General features: G+C 48.0%; 1 protein-coding gene and 1 long non-coding RNA gene across 3 annotated transcripts; one reads left to right on the plus strand and one right to left on the minus strand.

The window, feature by feature from the left end:
- Positions 1-2203: 2203 nt before the first annotated feature.
- LOC106490889 (uncharacterized) lies at positions 2204-14832 on the minus strand. 2 transcript variants are annotated; one of them, XR_010886449.1, is made up of 5 exons: positions 14756-14832; positions 13519-13601; positions 11507-11620; positions 3071-3227; positions 2204-2781 (listed from the first exon to the last, which is right to left on the minus strand). It is a non-coding gene; the product is annotated as an uncharacterized lncRNA (long non-coding RNA). The 2 variants fall into 2 exon arrangements; XR_010886448.1 differs by having other exon boundaries at positions 2204-3227.
- ZC3H12A (zinc finger CCCH-type containing 12A) lies at positions 14532-24496 on the plus strand. The gene is made up of 6 exons (XM_067311503.1): positions 14532-14566; positions 14774-15268; positions 19492-19631; positions 20448-20682; positions 21250-21356; positions 21464-24496. Exons 2-6 carry the CDS (start codon positions 14817-14819, stop codon positions 22486-22488), a joined length of 1959 nt encoding a protein of 652 aa, XP_067167604.1. The 5' UTR covers positions 14532-14566; positions 14774-14816; the 3' UTR covers positions 22489-24496.
- Positions 24497-24766: the final 270 nt, after the last annotated feature.

Raw genomic sequence — 24766 nt, forward strand, 5'->3', positions numbered from 1 at the left:
AAGAATACAGCACTTCACCCTGCAAATTATGTGCAAAACAGGCAGATAAGCTCCATCTCCATTTTACAGTGATTGCAGCAATCAGAGGCCAACTCTGACTTGCTCCCGGGGTCTAGAAATCTTGAACTCTGCAGGCACAGCCCCCAGGTTGATAACATGAGTGATTTGCCTTAATTCCACCTTTTCCTCCTGTTCCGGGTGCATGAGCTGGGATCCCCCACGGTGACAGTAACGGCATGGCTAATCACGGCTGCACCGGTGCTGCCGGCAGGCTGGAGCATCGCAGTCGCCCGGGCAATGTGCAGGGAGGCCGGCAGCGTTGCTTCTGCACAGCCCTGCTCTTGCTCTCCACCTTCGTCTCCGCTTCATCTCCAGGTTAACATCCACCGACGCTAATTTTGTCCTTGGTGGGAGGGGGATTTTGAAGCAGAGGGTAATTTGAGAAGGGGTCAAAGGAAGCAGCACCTTCCCGAAGGGTCTCCTGGAGGACTCGTGCCCTGCTTCCCCCCGGTGAGCTGCCGGATGGTGCCCACGTGAGGCAGGGGCATCAGAGAGCCAGTCTCCTGCTGCTTGCCGCTTCTAAGTGCTGATTTAAGGCTTTCCCATCTCCTCCCTGAAGCTGGGATTCCCAAACACTATCTTTGCTATTCCCCAGGGTTTCCACTATGGAAAGTCCAGGGGGCTCTGAAGCCTGTGTGAGGAATACAAAGCCGAATGCAGATTTGTTCGTATTTGGGTTTTTTTTAGAGGTGACGGATTCTTGAGAGCAGCCTTACTTCCCCTCCTCCTCTGTCTCTTTCTCCTGCTCCCTTTGAACCAATCATTCCTCTTGCAGAGTCCCGTTGTTTAATTTTGCTGAGCACTGAGTCTCAACCTCCTGTTAATTGGCTTTGCCCATTTTTGTGCATTCCGTTAAATGAGAAAATGCCACACATAAAATTTTAATTTTGAAAGCCGCCTTGTTTGTTTTATATTGAAATTACCCACGCTGCTCTGGTCTGCAGAAACAGACGCTTTCTCATTTCATTAAAAACTCTTTGTGATGATAAAAAGCAGCAGAAAAGAGATAAAAAGTGGTGTTTCCTTAAAGGCACATGAAAGCGAGAGAGATAAATCCCATGTATTGTAGGGGATCAAATCCAACACAAGGCTGCAGAGTGGCGATACCGGTGGGGAGGCTGGGCTGGCGGCTGGGCAGTGCTGGAGCAGCTGCAGCTCCACTCGCAGGGTGAAGGGTCCTTTCTGCCCGGCCTGGCCGCAGCCATGCACCCGGTGCCACCGTTCAGGCACCAAGCAGGCCATGTCTCCAGAGGTGCCTCCGGCCTTGCTGCCCTCTCCCGCGAAGGGAGACACAGTCCTTAATGCAAAGGGCTTTCCTTGCTCCGGCGCAGACACTTCTGGCCGTGAGATGCACTAGGCAAAATGAGGCTAGTCCAGCTGAGGTTCCTGTGCATTGGGGTTTGTTCATTTATCTGTTGTTTTTTTAGTGCTCCCATGTTTGCTCTGCCAAACGGGACCTGGAAATCAGTGCAAATGAAGAACAAACTTCTGGCTTCACAACTGATTGCTTCACTTCTTTTTTTTTCCCCCATACCTTAACATCAGTGTGTTCTTCTTGATTTTCAATATTCTTTAGCAGCTGCTGAATTGCTATTCAGCTTTACTGAATTTTTCCACAAAAGGCCATTTTAAAGGTCATTTAATTATTATTACAAAGAATTACAGAAAGATTGAGAATTGTCTAAATGCCTTAAGCTGCAACAGGTTATTAGCATAGATTTTTTTTTTTAAGTCATGTTAAATGGATTAATATTTGCAGCTTTGCACTAAGCATAGTTCAGAAGGGTCTTAGCATCGGACTGTGTCATCTCATTGATAAAGTTTTGTGGTAGTACTGGGCCTGGTCTGCAGCAGTGATGCTCAGCGGCGATGGGCCGGCATTGCAGACCAGCCAGCACTGTCTGACAGCGGGAAGGGATGTCGCTTTCTAAACACAGCTGGATTTAAAACTATATGAGGAAATTCCTTTGGGGATTTCAGATCCCATTGCACTGCCTAGGCCATGAGCCCAACCTGTGAAGCAGTGCAGCCCCCACCTGGACTGTCGGTAGTAACAAGACCGTAGATGGGTCGGTTCAGTCAATCCTCTGATCAGTCTTACTGCCTTAGGCAATGAAAGACCACAGTAGATGCTGCTGGCAAAAGTAAGAGGTCTTTTATTTTTCTTGAAAACATAGTTTTGTCAATAAAAGAGCTAGTAATGTACAAAGGGAATTTTCCACAAAATGCAGGAAAAGATCAACAAATGGACAAACTTTTAACCGCTAGCTGCTGAGGGAGGCAGAAGAAAGAAGAGGTGGAAAAAACATGAGTAGAGTTTAACACATAAATATAAAATGTCAGAACACCAGGAACATCTCCTGCAGCACAGGAGAGCGGCGATGTGGGATGCGAGGGGCAGAGAGGAGCGTGGCTCGCAGGGAGATGCACGCTTTGCATGCTGAGACAGGTCGGCTGACGAGCAGCCTGCTGGCACCGTGGACACTTCTAGGACATGGCTCCAGGGCCACGTCTCTTGTGGAAGCACGGTTTCTCCTGGGCTTGCCTGATGCGGGGCTGCGGGACTCATCCGCGAATAGCACGAGCCCAGGACTGACTCCAAAGTCGGGGTGAGCCCTGAGACACTGCTCCGACCTTCATAAAAGGTGAGCTCACCCGGGGGTGTGCAACAGGACAGCTCGCTTGGCTGAACTCTCCCGGGAGGAGCGTGGGGCAGGGTCCCTAGGAGAGGATTTCCACACAGTGCTGAAGCCGGTGGCCCCATGCCACCGCCACGCCGGAGCTGGGGCTGGTCCGGGCTGCGGTGCGCTGAGTGCGTGAGCTGGGCCGGTCCGTGGAGCAGCAGAGACACCCAGCGCCTGCCGAAGGCCATGGCTGGCCTCTCGCCCGCTCTCCCACCCGTGGGCCCACCAGCCCTGCACAGTCCTGCTGCCTGTCCCCTGCCACCAGTGGGGGCCTGCGAGCGGCCCCGGGGTGAGCGCGGGGTGGCCAGACACCGACCCCGCATTACCTGGGGGCACCTGCGTCGGAGCGCTCGAGGCCATCTCCACCGTGGGGTGTTTGCAGGTGGACTGCCGGCGTACGTTCCCCGTGAGCCATGTCCATCGGGGCTGGCTGAAAGTTAAAAGCCAGCTTCTCCGCAGAAGTGGCTGTATCATGTGGAGGTCCTAAAGGAAGACACATGGATTTTGTTATGGCAGAGGCTGGGGATATGACCAGGAGATGCTGTCATTAGGATGTCAGCAGTTTAGGAAAGGGGAGTGGATGTGTGTGTGTTTGGGCTCCGTCATGCAAATTACGTCATTTTCCATCATAAGGTATGAGTCACTGCTTTGTCGAAACATGAGGAAATTTGGCTTGGATTGCAACACCCGATTTAGTCCTCTAGGTGGGAGGCTATGAGCACAAATCCGGTTACTGGAACCCTGTAACTCCTCAAGAAGCACAGCTGAAACCCTGCCAGAGCAGAGCTTCCTTCCCCGCAGGCTTTGCCCACTGTGCAGGTTGGGGGCGGCCTGCAGGGTGCAGAGCTTTGCAGAGATTTTCTCTTTGAAAACTTTCTTCTATTCCTGCATCCTCTGTTCCTGTTCATACTTTGCGCTGAAATACTGTTTTTCAGAGTACATCAGTAGCTGACTTCTCTGAAGTGTTAGCGTAGCTCTGCAGGTCCTTCTGCAGAAAGAGCTGCCCTCAGCTCTAGGTGGATTTTGGGTGTGCATAGCCCAAAGTACGCAATGGCAGCAGCATCCAGAAATGGAGACTGCTAGTGAGGCACAATGCCTCCTTAGATATTTGGCTAAGGAAGCTGGAGTCTTACCCAAGCAAGGAGTCAGAATAGACCATTGGGTTAATACTGTTAATATTTCTTACTTTTGCAGCGTCTCTCTCTCTCTCTCTCTCTCCCTCTCTCTCTCCACATATTAGAACTGAATTGTTGCATGCACAGGTTTTCCCTTCAATGGCACATTAATGTGCAGAGTCACTGCTAATGCAAACCTAACTGTAAACTAAAAGCTACTCTTCTGTTTTCATGAAAACACGTTTTCTACTAAAATGCAGTCATCTCTGGTAGAGAAAAGAGGCAAGCTTTCCCCCTTCACAGAAATGCTGTGCTTAGCTCAGGAAGGAGAAGAATGTTCTGCTCCATGAAATCTGCAAACAGGTAGGAGAGCAAACAGGCATGTGGATTTATCTTTTATTCTAAGCTATCAAAGTTGTTGGTATTTACTGTACACAGAATTCAAGAGTATAAGTCAGAGGGAACATTTCCATTTCTGCACATCATATGTGCCCAGAAAATCCCAGAAATGCAACATGCGTTTATCAGCATGGCTGGAAGATGGCCTTAACTGAGCATTAGCCTATCAATAATCTACTCTCTATATCAGATCAGTCTTTTCATCCCAAATTCTCATTCCACAAAGCTGGGAACAATCAGAAAGTTCAGACTAAATTGTAAAACCTTGTTCAATCTTCTAGATGGAAGGTCGAGAAAACAAATCAAGTTATTAGAAAACTGGCAACTTGTCCCAAAGAGCAAAACTAAAAATACAACCATTTCTTTCGCATCTTTACTCGGTTTCAGATGTGAATCAGAGTCCTGTGGCTTGGGAGGACGTAAAAGGTTCGCGAAGGTTTACGCTGAAATAGTCTGACAAACAGACCTCAGATCCCGCATTCTGTTCCTGCGTTATTGCGTCCCTTGAGTCTTCTTCTCCATAAGCTGTTTTGTAACAAATGGATCATTTCTGTACACTGTTGTGTAAAAGTGGAAAGACTGGCTGGGGCCTGGCTGTGCTCTCCCACCGCTGTGCATCTGCTGCACTAAGCAGACCAGGACTGGTGCTGGACAGAGCAGGATGTGGAGGCGGCCCAAGCAGCTGGCCGCAGCATCCTGAGACCCACGCTGTGCCAGAGGGACGCTCCGGTGCCCCAGCCGCTGCTGCAGTGTGACAGTCCCCAGGAGCTAAGAGCATGCAGGGCCCTGAGCAGCCAGTGTGAGGCTGCGCCAGCTCTGCTCTGGCGCGGCACTCCTTGCACTGGGGAAATCCCCAGCCAAAGGTAGCAAAAGCAGAGTCTTGCCCCACGGAGACAGACTGTTCTGAAACAAGCCTAAGTGGAGGGAGAGGCCAGCCTTGTTTGCACTTCTGCATTGCATGCATTACACAATTGCTAAGAGGTGTGTGAAACACAGCCTTCGCTCTCATCCCAGACAGCTCAATCCTCATCCTCACTCATGGCCATCTGCCAAAAGCTGGAAACAAGCATTACCACAAATACGTAGGCCAATTAACACCTTCTCTGCTTTTAGCCTGAGCAGGTAGGAAACCACCTCTTGGACCCTGCCTGCCGGATCCACAGGCTGCCATGCTGACACAAACTGAGTCATATCAGATAGGCAAACCGAATGGCTCTGGCTGCCACTGACATCATGGGACTCACAGAGGGGAGACTTGTGCAGTCTGTTTGTCTTTCTACCCCTGGTGACACACATCCGTCTTGTGGGAGGGCTTTGGGGTAGCCTATGTCCCACATTGCGCAGGCAGGCATCAGCGCAGCCCAGGTGGCAGATCCCAGCCCCGGGTCTGGGGAAAGCTGCTGACCCCTCCGCTCCTTGCCAGTCGAAGGAGGAAATGAGTTTCCCAACCAGCACTAGGCAATGTGCACTCGAGCTCAGTGCCTGGCAGGGCAGGGGATCTTCTCTTGCAGCTTTAACAGGAGAGTTAGATCCAAGGGGAAGTCACGTGAGACGCAGTCTCTGTCCAGAAGGTTTCATGATGACTGCGTGTGGTGCAAGAGATTCTAAAGCTTCTGTTGAAGAATTAACCCATTTGGGCTTTTAGACTTCAGGAGGCCTCGTAAGGGGAGGACCGGTGATTTCCTTCTCTGACCTTCTGCATGCACAGAGCAGATACTCCAGCCTGGGCATACTTGGAAGTTATTCCCAGACGGGCAGTCACTCTTCCCTGTAATATTCTCGCTGCATTGAGATACCCACCAGCAAGCGAAGCGGTTTGGGACTGACCTGTCTGAGGCAGCTGGCATGCACTGGGTGCTTGCAGATGCAGGATTTCAGTGGGTCTGGCCTTGGCTCTCAAGAGTGCCCCTTTCCCAACTTTCTGCATGCTCCAGGCACTGGGAGCTGCCAGGTGAGAGCATGTCTCCATGACTCATGGAGATGTTCCTGCTCTCTGTGCTGGACATGTAACAAGAAACCACAGAGCAGACAACACAGGGATGTGCGTCCAATTGCTCAGGAAGTGTTTGACACTTCTATTTTTTGCTATGTGTTTCCAGCCATCCCAGAGACATGCCTGCAGATGACTAACAGCTATGAGCCATAACACTCTCCTGTCTCAGATCCTCTCTGTGAAGCCATCGTTGCTGACCTGGCTCGTTCCGACCCACACACACAGCTGGGGTCCCATGTTGCAACCCATCGGCGTGCCGGGAGCCATGTGATAGACATGCTAACACCGGGCTGCAAGCGGGCACCAGGGCTCTTCCTCAGGAGCTGTGGGGATCTTGCACTGGGGGGCCACGAAGGCTCTGTCTCCTCCCTGCAACATCCAGGACATGGAGCAGAGTAAGCGCTTCTCCCATCTGCCTGCAGCAGCGAGGGGCGTCTCAAGCCAGGTCTTCCACAGGCTCCGTGGCTGCAACTCTGGTGATGCGGCTACGCTGTCTCCCCTCTGCGTGCCTGAGAGCATACACACTGTTGAGCTCTGCGTCTCTTGTCCTCTGGCTAGATTTACTCTGTAGGATCCTCTGCCATTTTTCAAACGAGGCCTCTCTGAGAGCAAATGTAGGAGAACTCCCCACTCTGCTCAGTTATCTCAGGCATGCTGTGCTTCCAATTCCTTAGAATAAAAAATGTCCACTTCCCAGATGGATGTGACTCCTCAGGAGGTATTTACTCAGCAGCAGGCATAAATCCTCAGCTCTTCACATTGCTTTGGATGGGATAAAATATTCTGTGACTGTCTATTTAAACATCTCATGTTAATACCATGAAATGTTTGTTCAACTCAGCTATATTATTCTTTTAGCTCTGAAGCAGTAAAAGCTCCTGGGCACCTCAGAGTACAGCAAATTCACAGCTACAGACGCTGCACTAAACAAAACTCGGGCTGAGCAGACAGAGGGATGTTTCTGGAGAAGGGGACAGCTGAACTTTCCGGCAGAGGGGCTACCTGAGATGCAAAAGCTCCAGGTACTTGTTAAACACACTTGCTGGGGCAAGTTGATCATAGTAGGGTGGAATCATCCGGCTACTCGGTCACTAGCTTGTCCCAGGCAGGGGCAGCGGAGCAACCCTCCCTGCCCTTGGCGCAGGGATGTGGCTGAATCACTTTCCAGGCCCATCCAGGCCATTTTCTTGCTGCCAGGATGGCCAGCAATAGGGACAGTTAATGGTGCTTCTTGGGAACTAGCCTAATATCAGCTGTAGCTTGTGCAATGCCTTGTTGTTATACGATTTTACCTTTCAGGGAAGACTTCAGGAAACACCCTGAGAGCTGAACAGCCTTAGGGTCCTAAGACGGGGCTTAGGGATTCATGGGGACAGATGGGGCAGATTCATTTCACAGCTTCCTTGCAGGGTAGCTCAGTCTCACCATTTCTGACCAGTCAGCCTAGACCACACATGCGTGGAGAACAGTCCATGCTGCAACTGAGAGAGCCTGGGCAATGTTAAAGCTTCTATTGTCTCAGTCCCTTCAGTGCTCAACAATAACATAGATTTATGGGGTCAAAAAGACCTTGAAGGGATGGCTCAATTCCTTGGAGGAAGCTCAATAGAAAAAAAAAAAGTAGTTAGCATGTTCCTGACCCACCTATCACTGAGAAAACAAGCCCTGTGACTTAATACTGCCACTCACTAAGACCAAAGGTAGAGATCAAGTCTTCTTACTCTGAGTAGTAGCAAAGGCTGTGGAATACAGGCAGTCGCAGTGACATCCGAATGAATTACGCTGGTGTCATCCGTCTGAAGTGACTTCCCATGCACACTCTCTCCTCCAGAGCAAGTGCTTGTCTCTGTAAGAGGTCTGCTCCGCAAAGAGCCCTCGGGCTACATGGGAAGTAAGTTACTACACAGAGTGCTTACAAAGAACTGCTTAAAAGCCAGGAAACAAGTTCAAGAAAGAATATCTCAGAGAACAGTCAGTTTACTTCTCTGCAGCTGCAAAGGAATCCCAATATTCTTGGATGAAGGCTGCACTGGGAAGACAGCTAGCAATATAACAAGTATTGTGGACACACAGGCTCAAAATGCAAGTCAGTAAGCTTTGCAAATTCCTGTTTAGCTTCTCTTTTGATACTCCCTTCCTACAGTTTCCTTTTTTCTAGAAAGACTTGAGCTACCTTTGCTCCTTTTGAATCACGATGGCTGTGGCATGTAACACCAGGGTTGGGAGGTTAAGGCTTCTGGCTGCCTTGTTTAATGCACACGCACAGGAATGAAGCTGGCCTGCGAGAATGGAGTGAACTTCCCTCTTGTGCCTCCACTGGGCATATTTCCAAATGAGAGCTGTGTGTCAGCTGATTGGGTTTTCACTCTGGCAATCAGCGATGATGCTGCCATCAGCGATGTCTTTATTGAAGCAAGCAAGAGAAGCAGATGGTCTCTCAGTCAGCAGCTCCATAAATGTGAGTGGTTGCAGCTATAAAAGAAGACTGCTGTAAAGAGATGTTGCTAAGCTTAGCTTCCAGCATTATTGTTCAGCTTTCCTCATGAGGCATGGTGACCCTCTTCCAAAGAAAGGGCATAAATCATCACTCATTTTCCTTTAATTCCTGGATGTGCAGAGTACTATGTAATAAATTATACTGCTCACTTTAAAGAAAACCCAGATGCAGCTCTGTCAGCTTCTTGAATCCTTACATCACAGGTGATGTGAGGATTCAGTTAACCTTGTGTTGTTCTCATGACACAGAAGCACATTTTGATGAATACAGTGAGACATGCCATTAGGTCATTCATTTATTTGAAGTTTGACTACTGAGTTGTAGCTATGGTAAACTATGGCCACTCTGTTCCTGGGTGGGAGCACCAACACAAGGAACTAATGTAATTTTAGCCTGTTTGTACTGACTAGACCCCCTTAGTGAACATCTTAACCTTGCTGAGTCAGAGAAGGCCCAAAGTGAGGAGAACGAATGCCACAGTCAGACCCTGAGGGGTCCCTGCAGCTTCGGGGATAAAGACACAAATGGTTTATGTGCTTGTGCAGCGGAGTGTTCACCAGTGCCTCTGCTGTCTGTGCTATTTCCTGCTCCACGGATAAACAGAGGATTTAGGACTCCAAAGCTGTCGAGAATGCAGAAATCCCAAGGCAGCCAGTCCAAGTTTTAAGCCTCTCTGCCCCTTCCCCTCTCAGAGAGTCTGCAGAATGAGCACAACCTCTGAACTCTCTACCTTTCCCTAATTGCTGAGGGCTTGTCTACACAGGAGTCTTAAGAAAGTTAACTTGAACTAACTAAATCTAAAGTAGATTAATGAGCATTAAGATTCTGCATAAAACTCTCATTCAGAATTAGTGCCCTTAATTCAGTTTAATTTACTCCCAACTGCTACTAAATAAGGTCATTTAAATTGTCCTTAATTAACATAAGTGTTCCCATATAGGCATTTATAAATGAGGTTTAATTAACCCATTTTCAAAAGTTAGATTTGAATTAGTTGCCTTGAGTTTCTGTAGGTAGACAAGCCAGGTCCAGGGCCACTTTGCTGACAAGGCTTCTGACTGAGGCTAGTTATCAATAGTTTGTAGCGTTGGCATCTTCATAAGGAACTGGCATGAGGCTAGCTTCTTCCCTGCCAGCAGATAACAAGATGCTTGCATACCACCTATTTTGACTATGTTAAATGTACAAGTGGGAGATGAAAGGCTTTGCCAGAAGATGAGCTCTCCCTTTAGAATCTGGGACATGGGAGTGGTAATCCCTAGAAAAACCCCTAGAAAAATGCAATGTCAGGATTTTACAAGACTCCTTCACGAGCAGGAAACCAGGCTGGAGAAAAGTGCTGCTTTGCTTTGAGTCAGCAAGGAACCAGAAGAACATGGGGGACTGTGAGGGACTGAGTCCATCACTGGGACAGGGGTATGCTCCTGCTATTACCAGCTACTTAGCCTATCACTCATTCCTCTGGATACTTTCATTCCTGTCAGTGCTTACTGGAAGCATTGATTCAGAAATATAACCCTTCAGTAGCATGAAGCACACTACTGGCTACCCTTGATAACCAGACTAGAGTGATTCAGCACATCTTGCAGTCTGGCGTCTGGCTTTGCCTGCCCACCGCCCTCCCCTTTTGCTCTCACAAGTTCCTTATCAGGAAAGGCCCTGTACATGTGTGCTTTGCAGAGGGGATTTCCATAGCGCCTTCCTGTGAATGCAGATGTCTAGCAATGGAACTGAGAGAGAAGCACTGCTTAACTGGCACAGAAATAGCACATCCAGGAATCCTAGAGGGACTGCCCTCTCCTTGTGCGGGCCTTCCCTTGACAGAAAGAGGAAGGTATGTGTGACTGCTGGCAGAGTGATCTGTGTTCTGCTCAACTAAACTCCAGGACTGCCATGCATTGGTGCCAAAAGGCTTTGGCTTCTCCAACCAAGCCTTCCAACCCATGGGGCCCTCTCTGATCTGACAGCAAGCCCCTGTAGGCACCTCAGCTCTAGGACTGGGCCTGCATCCAGCAGCAAACCATTTAACTGCACCAGTCTAGCAGAAAGTTAAATCAATGTGAACCTGACCTTCTGGGACAGACCGGTATACAACCATAAATCACAGTTGTGCAAGATCACTTTTCTAAAACAAAGCGGTATTTTTTGGCATCTGCACATGGAAGCAGAGTTTACATGGCAGAATGTAATTTAGGAAACTGTTGCAGAGGAGATGCTCAGCTCCCGTTATGAAATCCATAAAATGATTATTAACATCTGTCTCTGGCAGACTTAATGCTATTTAGGCTCCTCTGAATGTGCCTCCCTTCTCTATCCTTAGACAGGTTCTCTGTTGTGCAACTCCTCTGACATTCCTCTCTCTGGGGCGATTCACTGTTTTAAAAATTGAGGTTTGTGGGCTGCTGCTGTCGTTGTTTTCTACAAGGTAATCCTCTCCAGGCAATGGCTTTATTTAAGTCCTGCTGCATATTCCACCCAAGGGTAAGCAAAGAAGGGCATATACCCTCAGATTCATTTTGAGAAAGTGAGACTGAAGTGAATTCCTGGGAAAGATGTACTGAAAGGCAGCGAAGCAGAAGCCTTACAGTGTGAGGTCTAGGTAAAAGACACTTGACTGTCCTTGGGAGGTGTTGATGAAGACACTCCAGGCTTATTTGCACAAGGAATTTAACTGCAATACCTATTCCTTTATGCTGTATTCTGGAATGGGTCAATTTACTTTCAAATCACACATATTAAGCAAAAGAGAGTTTCTTACTTTGGAACTGAGAAGCCATATGAGCCTTTCTCACAAGAAGCTGTAGAGGAGGAGGCATTGTAGGGCAGCTGTTTCAGTCACTTTCTCTAGGCAGAGGAGCCTTTGTATCCTCTCCTGAAGAAACAGATAAAGTCTCTCATGTTATACATCATAGTGAAGGGCCTCTATGCACCAGCGATCCTAGGAGCAGTGGCTTTGTTCTGGAAATCTTGATATCCTCAGAGGCTGAAGCCTCCATAACAGTCCTCCCAGTGCCAAACAACTGAAGCAAACTTTCTCTTCAAAGCAGTTTGCAAATGTGGAAAAAAAAAATCAAAAGGAACCACTAAGATTTTTGGGGTGTCACCAGCATATGACCCCTTCTGGTTTTTAGGGTGGAGAAGCCAATGTATCCTCTTTCTCTCATGGCTTTTCCTTTTTACCAAATCAAAAAAGACGGCGTGCAACTGCTGCCACTGCTTTGCATAAATCAAAAGATTCAGCTTTGTGGATCTTACTTGGGTTATTTCCTATAAAAAGCACATCTGTGGCCATACGTTTTGGTGCAATAGACTTTAGCCTGGAAGCAACAGCACACAAACAAATGCTAAATTCATGCTGACTGGAGTAGATTCCAAAGGAAAGAGGAGTTGGGAAAGCACCTACTTAAGTACTGACTAAGGATATAATCTCTGATTTGAATCTAGCCTCTGTGTGTGTGTTACTGTTGAGTACACAGTGCGGTTTCAGACATGGCCAGAGACAAGAAAAAATGATTGTTTCAGGGTAACCACAAGGAAGATGAATGCAAATGTATTCCCGTAACTGGGAGAGTTCCCTTGCTCTTAAGTTGGGCTCTGGTACATGGCCTCAGGGAACCAAATTTGCAACTACCTTCATTAAAATGTTTAGAAATGATTAATCAAAAGACAGAGATGCACAATTTTTGTACATTGTGAAATGTTAGCTTTCCTGCAGCTGCGTACAGTCTGTAGTGGTGGTTTTAGCAAATAGTTGGGGGATAGGTTCTGGTTGTCGATGCACACTTCCTGTCTGCTATTTACTGTGTCTTCTAAAAGCCCGGTTTGCTAAACCGACTGAATCATGACCACATGCATCACGTGTAAGCATCAAAGTGGTCAGACAGACCTGTGTCAGAGGAACTCTTGCTTACGGTGTGGCGTGCGCCTGCATGCAGGGGCATGGCACTGCCAGCACAGGATGGGTTACCCCAGCTACGCGGCAGACTTGCTGCTGTCAGCCCCGACACTGCTGCGCAGTGTCTGTGCATCTGAGGTATCCGAGCCCTGGGCTATAGGTGCCAAATGACACAGCCGACTTTGGTATTAACGCATGTTGCGTCCAAGTGCCAATTGTTGCAGCTACAAATTCATAAAGAGCATAAAAATGCGCACAACACCCGCACTGATGTGCCAGAAACTTGTGGCCATACACTCATACCATCCGTTTGTCTAAAGCCGATTGTAGCTTAAGCTTAGCTTAAACATTAATTGTGCACTTTCAGTTACTCTGACGTGACCTCAAGAGTGTCCTTGCACTTGACATTTTTACAGTCAGCCATTCCCATCTCATTTGCCTCCCTTTCCAGTTTCAACTTGCAGTTTCCTGTGCAAGTGCATGGAGGCTGGGAGGGAGGGACGTTTTCCTAACAGTGCTTAGGTCAAAGTTTGGTCTTGGTGAAGCTCAACGTGCTGGACACTGCCTTACAGCCCATGCAGGTCAGCACTCACATTTGCCCTCAGAAAGCGCCCAACACACATGGAGGAGTTCTGGGGTTCAATTACTGTTTGACATGCACCTCTAATTAAAATTGCAGCTGTACCTGTGCTGGTGGGAGGAGGTAAAAAAGGCCAGGATCGGAGTCCCTCTGAAACATACCTTTTAATGTTTTTAACCTCAGATTAGTAACAAGTGAGGACAAGCTGGAAACCGATCTGAGAAAGCCAGCTGCTCCACCACATCGATCTCTTTGATCCAGGGATTTATCTGCATTTGCAAAATCAGGTTTTTACCGTGTCTCTTGCTCCACTTCGCAATCCCGAGTCAGTCAGGCCGACGCGCAGCAGCCAGCAGATAACAAAATCGAGAGTAAAGGCTGTCGTTAAAGGAAACCAGGAAGGAGATGAATGAATTTACCTAATGAGCACGCTTGTTGGGGCAAATCTGCCCTTATTGCAAAATGATTTGCATAAAAGCCAGGTGTTTGCAGACAAGGGCCCGTCTCCATATCCGCCAGGACGGTTCCGCGAGGAAGGGACCTCGGCCAGGGGCGGGAAGGGGACCGAGGGGGACCGCAGGGAAAGGGCGGCACCACTGCCCTGCCGGGCGATGGGGCTGGGACGTGGGGCTGGGGACAGGCCCGAGGGGAGGTGATGGGGCCGGTGACAGGCCTGAGGGGAGGTAACAGGGCCTGAGGGAAGGTGACAGGGCCTGAGGGGAGGCGATGGGGCCAGGGACAGGCCCGAGGGGAGGTGACAGGCCTGAGGGGAGGTAGCAGGCCCGAGGGGAGGTGACAGGGCCCAAGGGAAGGTGACAGGGCCTGAGGGGAGGCGATGGGGCCGGGGACAGGCCCGAGGGGAGGTGACAGGACCTGAGGGGAGGTGACAGGGCCCAAGGGAAGGTGACAAGGCCCGAGGGGAGGCGATGGGGCCGGGGACAGGCCTGAGGGGAGGTAGCAGGCCCTAGGGGAGGTGACAGGGCCCAAGGGAAGGTGACAAGGCCCGAGGGGAGGCAATGGGGCCGGGGACAGGCCCGAGGGGAGGTGATGGGCCGGGGACAGGCCCGAGGGGAGGCCGCGGGGCCCGGGGGAGGTGCCGGGCCCGGTGACAGCCCCGCGGCGAGGCCGCACGCCGCGGCGGCTCCGCTCCCGCTCCGCTCCGCCCTGGGGCCGGGGCCGGGGCCGGGCGGGGCGCGGGGCGGACCGGGAAGCGGCGGCGGCTCCTCCCCGCCCGCGCTGCCCTTCCGCCCTGGCGCAGCGCTGCCCGGGCCGCGGTATAAAGCGGCGGCCGCCCGGGCGGCCCCGGCCCCATGGAGGCGCTGCGGCGGCGGCGCGGCGGCCCGGTAAGGAGCGGCAGCGGGGGCGGCAGCGGCAGCGGGGTCGGGCCCCGCCGCCTCCCGGGCAGCGCGGCGGAGCGGGGCGGGGCGGGGGCGCCGCGGCGGCCGGGCGGGAGCGGGGCGAAGCGAAGCGGGGCCGGGGCGGCGCGCTGCCTCCCTCCCTCCCTGCCTGCCTGCCTGCGGGCTTCCCCTCACCTGCCCGCCGCCTCGCAGGTCCGCGCCGCGCAGGAGCAGCGGGAGGCCCCCGAGCGCGGCCATGAGCGCGGGCAGCGTCTCCTCCCTTCCGGGCTTCCCCGGCTGGGGTGAGGCGCTGTCGGCCGCCGAGCGCCCGGCGCCCCGGTCGGGCGGAAGGATGAGCGCCCGGGAGCCCTGCGCCGCCGACGGCCCTGCGCCGCCGCCGGAGCCCGCCGACGGCCTGGAGATGCAGCTGAAGGTGGACTTCTTCCGCAAGCTGGGCTACTCGTGCGAGGAGGTGCACGCCGTGCTCCAGAAGCTGGGCCTGGGCGCCGACACCAACGCGGTGCTGGGGGAGCTGGTGAAGCACGGCCCGGCCGAGCGGGAGCCCGCCGAGGCGCCGCCCGAGCCCGCCGAGGCGCCGCTGGTGCCGCGCGGGGGGGCGGCCAACAAGGCGCCCGCGCCGCCCGCGGAGGAGCAGGAGAGCGACAACCTGAGGCCCGTCGTCATCGACGGCAGCAACGTGGCCATGAGGTAGGCGGCGGCGCGCGGGCGGCCCGACCTCTGGAGCCTTCCTGCCGAAGGCTGCCGGACGCTCTGGAGCCCGACACACGCCGGGCTTCCCGCCGAAGGCTGCCGGACGCTCTGGTGGCGTTTTCCGAGTTACCTCGCCGGCATTTGCGGCTCCCGCAAAGAGGGTCCGAGCCTGGCGTGCGTGCGCTCTTCGCAGCCTGTCCCGTCCGCGGTCCCTGCCGGTGGACGTAGGGTGTCGGTGCTGAAAACAGGCGTGCTTCATAGCAAACGGCGGATTTTACTGTTTTCTGGCGTATGGGGAGGATAACTGGAAGAATAATGTCCTCTTACCTAATGGTTTTATGTAAGTTTCCGTAGCAGGAAGTTGCTCAATAAATAATTGCAGGGCTAATTAGAGAAGGCTTTGTTAATATGGAGCCATCTCCTGCGTTGGAGACCAGTCTCCAGATCGTGACTCTTCTATTCTTGTTAAATTTCTGTGCAGTATAGAGAAGGGATGACATCAGAAGGGGCACTCGAGTTTACAATGTCCGGAATTCTGCCGTTTCTGGTGGCTGCGCACACAGGCCCAATATTTATAGGTTTGGAGTCCGTATTGACCCTGCTTTTGGCTGTGGGTGCACATGGCTGTTACAAACATTGCTGTAGATTTTGTCGAGGGCAGAAGAAAGTGCTTAACGGAGACTTGTTGGCAGGTGTGGTTGCAGGTGGTTTTTCTGTTTGGCATGGCTGATGGCAGAATAGGATGCAGAGAAGATGGGGTACAGTCTACTGTACGACAGACTAACAACAGATCGTGGGAGTCCCGGTACAAATGTGAAGTTCTGAGACTAGCAATAGAGCAGAGTCAGAGGGTAAAAAATTTAACTTGGAAGTCTGCAGGAGAGCCCAGTTCCTCCTTGCTGTTGCAGTCCTTCAGCAGTTGTGTGGCCACTTCAGCGAATATCCCATGATAAAATATGGACTGGTAAGTAAACTCCACTGCAAGAATCATACCTTAGATAAGAAGAACAGCCAGACTTAAGCAGCTGCTTACCCATGAAAGTTGCCTCATACAGTGCAGGAGAGATCACAGCAAATGTGACTCTGGGCAGGCGAGGCAGCAATAACATTGCAGATAGGACAGATTTTGACATTAGAAAAGCAATCTGGCTTTTTTAAGCAATTTGCCAGAAGGGGAATTCCATTCTGAAACTTCCTGTATTGATGGTGTGATGTTCCCTGCTGATTCATTCGCGCAGCGGCCTCCCTGAACAACTCTTGACAAACATATGCAAATCATAGTGGAAATTAGCTTCTACTTCCTTCTAAGGGAATTTTTTCTTGGCTGCTGCCAAATCAGATCAGCCCAATTAGCTACCTTCTGGATCAGTAACAGGGACTTAAGCAGAGATTTTTTTTTTTCTGATTTGATCTTTAAAAGATTGGTAGCTACTGTCTGCCTATCTAGAGCAAAAATGAAATCTGAAGTTGGAAGAAATCTTTTTTGAGCATCTTTCATGTCAACCTTTCTCTAATCTGGGATTCTTAATTAAGATGCTTTAAGTGTCTCTTTAGGTGTTAGTTTTATTGTGAGATGTATAGTTTTTGTAGAAGTATTCTTTTGGTACATCTCTTCAATTTTTTTTAACAGTTTCAGAGAAGGGTGAGGACAGGAGGAAGAAAAGTAAAGTTTCTTTCTGATGGTAGAGTTGTACTAGCAGTAACAGCACTTAGAAGTGTCTCTGCTGGGAGGCAGTCTATTTCAGAAATTACTTTATGCTTGGTTTTAGTCTGAGAAGAAGACAGCTTGCTGGCTTTTGGAAGTAGAACATGGATTGTAGGTTGAGCTTTGGTTTTGAAGCCCTTCAGAAAATAAAAGCTGCTGAATTTGGTTACTTCAGAGGTGGGTGGGGAAAAATGCAGAACTTATTTTTTTACCTAGGAAGTGTCTTTTGCATATGCAAAACAAATCTGGGTTATATTTAAGAATTCTTGTGAATTTACTCTAATATAATTCATGTGGCACAACCTGGTGACAGTGGCATAATAACATATTAGATCCATAATTTCTTTGTCTTAACACAAAGAAGTGACAGTAAGTGTTCCTAGGTTTGGGAAATACTTATTTGCTTTTAATCTGTTATTAGGATGATAATATAGTACTCTTCTTATCCAGATGCATAGTTCTGTGAGTAACTGCTTTTTTTGCTTTCATTCCCTTTAATACCTTCAGCTTTTAGCATCTTTAATGATTGCATAAAAGGTTTGACCCTTTCAATAAGGGAGGGGGGAGAGCAGAAGTTTAAGCCTGTCAGCAAAAATAATTAAGTTCTGGAAACCATTGCCTTTGAAACATTCTTGCAAAATGGGTAAGAGTGGGGCTCAGTAGTAATTCAATGTGATCCGAGGTAGGAGCCATAGTTGTATCCCCTGTGCTCTTTTCCCTTTCCTGCATCGTACAAAGAGGCTTCACCCTTCCACCTCTGTGCTTCAGCTTTGCTGTTACGCTTCTGACTTAGTCTCACTTGTGCTGTTTAGGGGTAAGTGTAACCCACTGTCTCTCTCAAGTCTCCACATATGGAGGCAAATTTCTTGTCTGATTACAGAACATCTTCCCTGCTCCAAAGCAATCTACAACCTGCTTCACTTCCTATATACTATATGATGCTTTCCTCTTACTACTTTTTGCTCAATTACCTATGTTCTCCTTTCCCTCCCTCCCTCCCCTTCTGCACTTCAAATATCCTGTTTCTTTCTCTTGCGAGGCCTTTCATGTGTGTTTAGTCAGTGTCTAACTGTAGTGTGCTTGCTCTGTGTTTCGTACACTGCCCTGGGCTGGCTGCCTTGAGGCTGGTAGGTCTGCTCGCAGTACACAGCACTGTGTTTGACTAAGGATTTGCACAGCCTTCAGGACTGATCCTGCTGTGTCCCGAAGCTATGGTTCCTGGTTGTGGTGTTTCCTTTTTACTACTGGAACTTGATACAAACATCTAGAGTCATAACTAAGCACATGTGTCCTGTTTAAGCTCCCAGATATTTTCTACACAAGAAACTTCACTTATGAGATTTCATAACTTTAAGATTTACAAGCATTCATTGCAATACCCTAACTTGCGTTATTACATCTCATGCTTCATAGTATCTCTTGTTTTGTTGGCTCCCCAATTGGCTCCCCAACTGCTTATACAGGTGTCGCTTAAGATTAGGCAGTGTTACATTCCACACAAAAGACTTCCATTTAGCATGCCAGCAAATGGATGTTATTGGGATTTGAAGCTTCATTTGAGTGTACGTGGGAAGAGTAAGATTTGGGGAGGGGATTGTGCCCAGGTGGGAGAAATCTTACTGAAATCTTACTGATTTATGAGACTGCTTCTAATCTGCAGTGTAATTGATCTTCTTTACACTTCATCCTGAAATGCAGACTCTTAGATCCCTTATATTGAAAGTTGGCCGGAACCATTGTCTACAGAAGAGTTAATAACACTAAATATTGGAATTCATAAAACAGGATGGGTAGTTTTCTTTTAGAAATTTAGAAATTTCTGAAAACTTATTGATGTGACTTAATGAATAATTAAGAAGCAGCTTTTTGTGTTAGTAGGTAGCTTCTGACACTACTGTCAAACTTTTCTTTCCCTTGATCCTAACTGCCAAGTGCTGTTAAAATATTTAGCATTGATTGCTATTTCATGCAAATAGTGCACCTGTAACTGACTTTCTGGACCATAATATAATGAAGAAGCATCTGTCCTCAATAATGCTGCCTTTGAAGTAAGAGTACATAAAATGTCTTGCTTTCATTAAATTGTCAGAATAACTTTACAAGCAAAACCACCTGGTAAAGGTGCAGTTCATGCTGACAAAGGCTAACTACTGGTGCTAGCTAGCAAAATAGGAGAAAGAAAGTTCAAGGGTACATTATACTCAAGGCAAAAAGTCTGGAGTATAGAACTGAAGGAAAAGAGTTGATGTCAGCAGCTGAAAGAGTCATGATTGCTCCCTCTGCCCCTGCTGAAGATTTGGGTATTTACTGGTATATTGAGATGCTGAAAGCAACAGTAACTCTCTGAAGATCTTAGTGCTATTTACACAAGTTTAACAAAGAATACTCATTCTGCTACTCTAATATTTCACCAAAGGTTGTCTAAATTGTTGGATCCGTTTGCTTAGTGTATTGTCTGACTAGTCTGAACATTACCTAAATATTGAAATCCTCACAATTGTCTTCTTCAATGCAGCCATGGAAATAAAGAAGTGTTCTCCTGCCGAGGTATCCTCCTGGCTGTACAGTGGTTTTGGGACAGAGGACACAAGGATATTACAGTCTTTGTGCCATCTTGGAGGAAAGAACAGCCACGACCAGATGTACTTATAACAGGTGTGGAAATATGAAAACCAAAAGTAGCTTTTCAGGCTTATTGCTTTGTCACTTAATGAGCTTGCAAAGTTCTGGCAAGTTCATGAGTTAGTAATTAACTCATGAATGGAAGATCTGAGTGGTAGAAGATCCAATAAACTGTGCTGACCAGTGAGATTTAAAGTCATTAACTTCTCCCCTAAACAAGTTCTTGCCTGGATCAGTTGGAATAATTCAGAGAACAAAGAATATAATACCCCTCTTTGCTTCCTAACTTGTGTTCTTTCATCATTTGAAGTTTTTCTGCTTTCAGTGATTCATCTTCATGCTATATATTTAACTGTAATATATTTGACACTGCAGACTGTACAGAACTTCTCCGACATGCTGAAAGTTAAAGCTTGATGGAGGTTTAGAATTATTCATATTGAGGGGAGTGTAGTCTGAACTTGCAACAGCTGAGATTTCTAAGTAAATCCACTTGAAAGAAATTTTTGCATGTAGTAAAGCACTAGAAGAGATGCTAGCTTGCCAGTCTTAAATAAATGCAAATCAACACTCTGTATTCATCCAATTATGTGGATAAAACCCTTGCTGTATTGCAGCAGCTTCTGTGGTTCCTGAATGTTTTTAGGTGCTATACAGGCACCAGGCCAAGGAATCTACCTCTGACAAGCCTAGCACAAGGTATAAGAGCTGGGAATAGAGGCTGAGTTGCAGAAAGATGAAATGACTTCTCATTTTCTGTGTCATTTTTTTAATATTACTTTATCAGTGGGGGAGGCCTTTGGGCTGTGCACATTTGTATAAGCGTGTTCACAGTTGTGTTTGTTCTAGACCAGTACATTCTCCGTGACCTTGAAAAGAAGAAAATTTTGGTCTTCACTCCTTCCAGGCGAGTTGGAGGCAAGCGTGTTGTCTGTTACGATGATCGATTCATTGTGAAACTGGCACATGAGTCTGATGGCATTGTGGTTTCTAACGATACTTATCGAGACCTGCAGAATGAGCGTCCTGAGTGGAAGAAATTCATTGAGGAGCGTCTGTTGATGTATTCCTTTGTAAATGACAAGTATGTTCCCATTCTTCCTTTGCTTTAAAACAGCGCCAAATGAGCGTGCTGCCTTGTTTTAATGAAGCAATAGCATATGACGTGTGAAAAGAGCAAAAGGCTGGTGCAGAGTGGGAAAAAAAACCCAAACCCCATAGCAGTCGTGAGCCCTTTTTTGTAGAAGGAAGAGTGACTGGAAGAACTGCCCAACTGTGAGGTACAAATTGGAGTCATCTTAATTGCTCTTCATGGTTTGGAGCTAGGAGCCCTGCCTTAGTGGAGCTCCTAGAAAGACTCCAGGGCTTGATTTCCTCCCAGGACAATCGCTAGCAGGCTGCCCGGCAGCAAGTTCTACCTTCATGCATGAAATGGTGACCAATGACAAAGCACAAAACTTCCCCTGTGCCTCAAGAGAAGCACTTCATGCCAGTCTTTACCAGGTGACTGGAGAGTTCTCTTCAATGAGGTAGAAGGCTTTTTAGGGATCAGATAGCTTTTAATCTTCATTGAAGTGGGAGACTCCTAGAAGAAAGGAAACTGTGATGCCAGAAAGTGAATTGCTCCTGACTGAGACTTTTTTCCTTTTAGGTTTATGCCTCCAGATGATCCCTTAGGGCGACATGGCCCCAGCCTGGATAACTTTCTCAGAAAGAAACCTTTGGTGCCAGAACACAAGAAACAACAGTGCCCTTATGGTAAGACCTGTGTTCTAAACATGAAGACTGCAGTGTCTGTACGAAGTATAGTTCATGCATTTACTAAATTTTAGCTGGTGTTTCCTTGCTCTGCCTTTTCCTTGCAGGGAAGAAATGCACTTATGGAATTAAGTGTAAATTCTACCACCCTGAAAGGATCAATCAACCCCAGCGCTCATTAGCAGATGAACTCCGAGCCAATGCAAGGTTGTCTCCTACCAGAAGTACCAGTGCGGCCAAGGAAGAGAAGGGCAAGAAAGCTTCCCAGGCAGAGCTCTTGTGCTCTGTGCCCACAGAGTGTGATAAAAGCTCTTTGCAGAAGGTCTCTGCAGAGAGAAAAAGCTTGACTCATAAAGCAAAGCCCAGCGATGTACCCCTTCAGGTCAAAGGCTCTGTGTCAGGCAGTGTCCCCCCTAATAATGGGAGCCACAGATCTTCTGACAGGTACCAGCATCCTCATATGGACTCTCTCTCTTATATCTCTCAGGAGCATCTTGACTCAGGCATTGGATCTCTGGAGAACCAAATGTCTGATATGTGGCCTTACAGATCTACCAGTCACTGTGATCATTCCCATGCTGAGCAGGTGACACTCTGCACCTGTGGTAGGCAGAGACCTGTCTATCCACATTCTCCCAGCTTGGAGCAAAATGGTCTGGTCTCTTACAAGCATGGTTCCCATAAATCTACTTCCTCTGGTGCTAGCTTCTTGCAGTATAGCCCTGAGATACCTCACTCGGGGCCACCTCATTCTTTCTCAGGCTATGGAGTACCTGTACATCCAGCTAATGCTGGGCAGTACAGTCTGCCTAATGAGTATAATGCCCCTCCACCTCATTCTCGTGAATACTGGTCTGAACCGTACCAGATGCCTCCTCAAGCAAGATCTACCAGTGTACGAGATCCTCGATCAGTACAGAGAGCCCCAGGGCCAACATATGGAGGGGACTCCTGCCAATGGGCACACTCTGACCAGTTTGCAGAGGAGAGGGCCAATGTGCATGTCAAGCTGTGTGGCATATTCCATCCCCATTTAGTTGATGCTGTGATGAGCCGTTTCCCTCGGCTTTTGGATCCCCAAAGGTTAGCTGCAGAAATACTCACATACAAGTCTCAAAACCCAGGTATATGAGCAGACGCTGAGGGGAGCCAGGCATGCCAAAAGCTTGAGGGGCAGTGTTTGTCCTCTGGAGAGCACTCTACAGCTGCCATAGATGCCTTTTGAGGGCTCCTCCTTATTCCTTGGAAGCACTAGGCTCAAACTGGAGGCTGGGTACCAGATGTGGTATGCTCACAGAGAATTCTGGTATAGTCATGACTGTGCCCCTCTTAAAGATGTAAGAATAGCCTATGGTCCCATCCCCCCTCCAGAGCATGTTGAAGAGAATCTGGGAGCTGAACAGGAGAAGGGGCTGCTGTTTCAGAGCAGGGTTTTTCCTATGGGGGATAAGTGGTAAGTCACGCACATCTTAAGTTCCTGCAATTCAGAACTGCATGTGGCCTTCCTCCTCCCATTAGTTCTGGCTTTGAGACGGCTTAGGGTATTATCAGGCATATGGAGGAAAGACTTTGCAGGGCTTGTGAATGGCAGGGGGCTATTCCTTTGCAGTGGTGTGAGGCTTATTTGTGAAGGCTGCAATGCATAGTCAAGGCTGTTAGCTCTTAACCAAGCCTCTCTGCTAAATTCTACCATGCAGATCTGTGGAAAATGTTGGATTATAAATCTAGTATGAAGCTAGGTTAGCAGACTGATTTGGTTTTACTGTGCACTTCAGCGATACTTTCCTTACCTAACCTCCCACTTGAGCTTACCTTCCTGAGAGGAGGTAATTCTTCAAAAAATACCACAAATGTTAAGTCAAGCTGCACAGCTCCCAGAAACAAGAGGAGCTAGGAGTGTAATCCTTCCTTTCTCTGGATGAAAGACCTGACACTGCTCCAAAGCTACATGCGAGCTGTGTTCTGCATTTGCTGAAAAAGGCAGTTGTCAGAAGACGTGGATGACAACACTGTTGATAGTGCTCTAAAACATTGACCTTGCATTATAACTTGTCTTAGGCTCTCTCTCTATAACATTGACAAAGAGGTTTTATAATACTGTGCCTTTTGTCCTCAGACAGCAATAGTTTTGAGCATTCAGTAAAACAGCTGTAGTCATGTCCAGACTGCTGCCAATACTGTTCCTGAGGGCTTCAGTATTTTTCTCTAAAAAGCTGTTGCTTCATCTTCCTTTTCACTAATGTTTTCCTATCCCCTTCTTCAGCTTTGTCAAGCTACAACAGCATCCAAAAATGAGTAATAAGGCCTATTTGGTAAGACTGTTCCCCTTTCATTCCCTGTTCCTCTGTAAGATGTTTTTTACTGTAGATACTGTAACAGATTTTAAATATGCAAAAACAATTACAGTAGTAATTGGTTCTGGTCCTGGAATTTCATTGTGCTTAGAATGCAAAGAAGTTTCTTGCACTTGCAGGCCAGAAGCAGTTGATTTGTTGATACACATTGTATCTGTGTGGGTTTTTTGTTTTGGTTTTTTTAAGTAAGTCCATCTTGTGGTTAAACCAAGGTTGTTGAGTGGCAAATTATGAAGGGGAGAGTGGAATACAGCTGTTGCTGAGAATACTCTTCAGGAGCCATTTTGTCTATTATGATTCTTCCCTCTGTCCAAGGAGTGACCTACCCAAACTGGCACCATGTGCCGTAGAAACCACAGGGACACAGAAACCTGTATACCTGGTTAATTATGATACATTACAAAATTGTAATGTTTCATGTTGGTAAGCAAAATGCTTCTTAATTTTAAGTAACCTGATACTTTGCATATTTGTAAATTACAGGAAAAATGGTTTTTAATGTTATTGTCCACGAACTTGCTGCTTGATGCTGTTTTTAATTAGTACTGTTCTTGACTTGGCCATTGTGTTACTTGGCATGGTCTTTTTGTTTTTCTGGCAGAATGCTGATATATGCTTGCTCTCTTGCAGTCAAAAGATTAACATTTTATACTCAAAAGCTGACATTTTACTGAACTTTCTGTATCATTATGAAATATATAGTTTATGTACTAGATGGAGGCAGCCATGTGAAAGCCATGGCAAAGAAAGAACTCATATTATATAAATAAAAACTGCTAGCTTGAATTATTTGGTCTCTGGTGGCTTTTTGAAAGTCCATTCATTGTTTTGGCCAGCTTTCCAGGAAAGCTGGAGAAATTATCCTGCCTCCCTGGGGTTTCTCTGACAATCTTAGATCTCTATACACAGTCTAATGGCAGCAGCAGGCTGGCTGTATATTGACAGGCTTGTTAACTGATGCAGTATGAAGGGTCAAAAAACCTTCCAAACAAATTGCTGTAGCAGATAATCACATGTTCAATTACTAGTTTGCTGTTTATTCAACATTGCTGAAGA

The sequence above is a fragment of the Apteryx mantelli genome, chromosome 27 (genome assembly GCF_036417845.1).
Source record: "Apteryx mantelli isolate bAptMan1 chromosome 27, bAptMan1.hap1, whole genome shotgun sequence".
NCBI lineage: Eukaryota > Metazoa > Chordata > Aves > Apterygiformes > Apterygidae > Apteryx > Apteryx mantelli.

Coding starts and splice junctions, on each gene's coding strand:
- ZC3H12A (XM_067311503.1), top strand. CDS start 14,817: ATGAGCGCGGGCAGCGTCTCCTCCCTTCCGGGCTTCCCCGGCTGGGGT. Junction 19,632..20,447: donor ACCAGATGTACTTATAACAG/GTGTGGAAATAT, acceptor TGTTTGTTCTAG/ACCAGTACATTCTCCGTGAC. Junction 20,683..21,249: donor TATTCCTTTGTAAATGACAA/GTATGTTCCCAT, acceptor TTTTCCTTTTAG/GTTTATGCCTCCAGATGATC.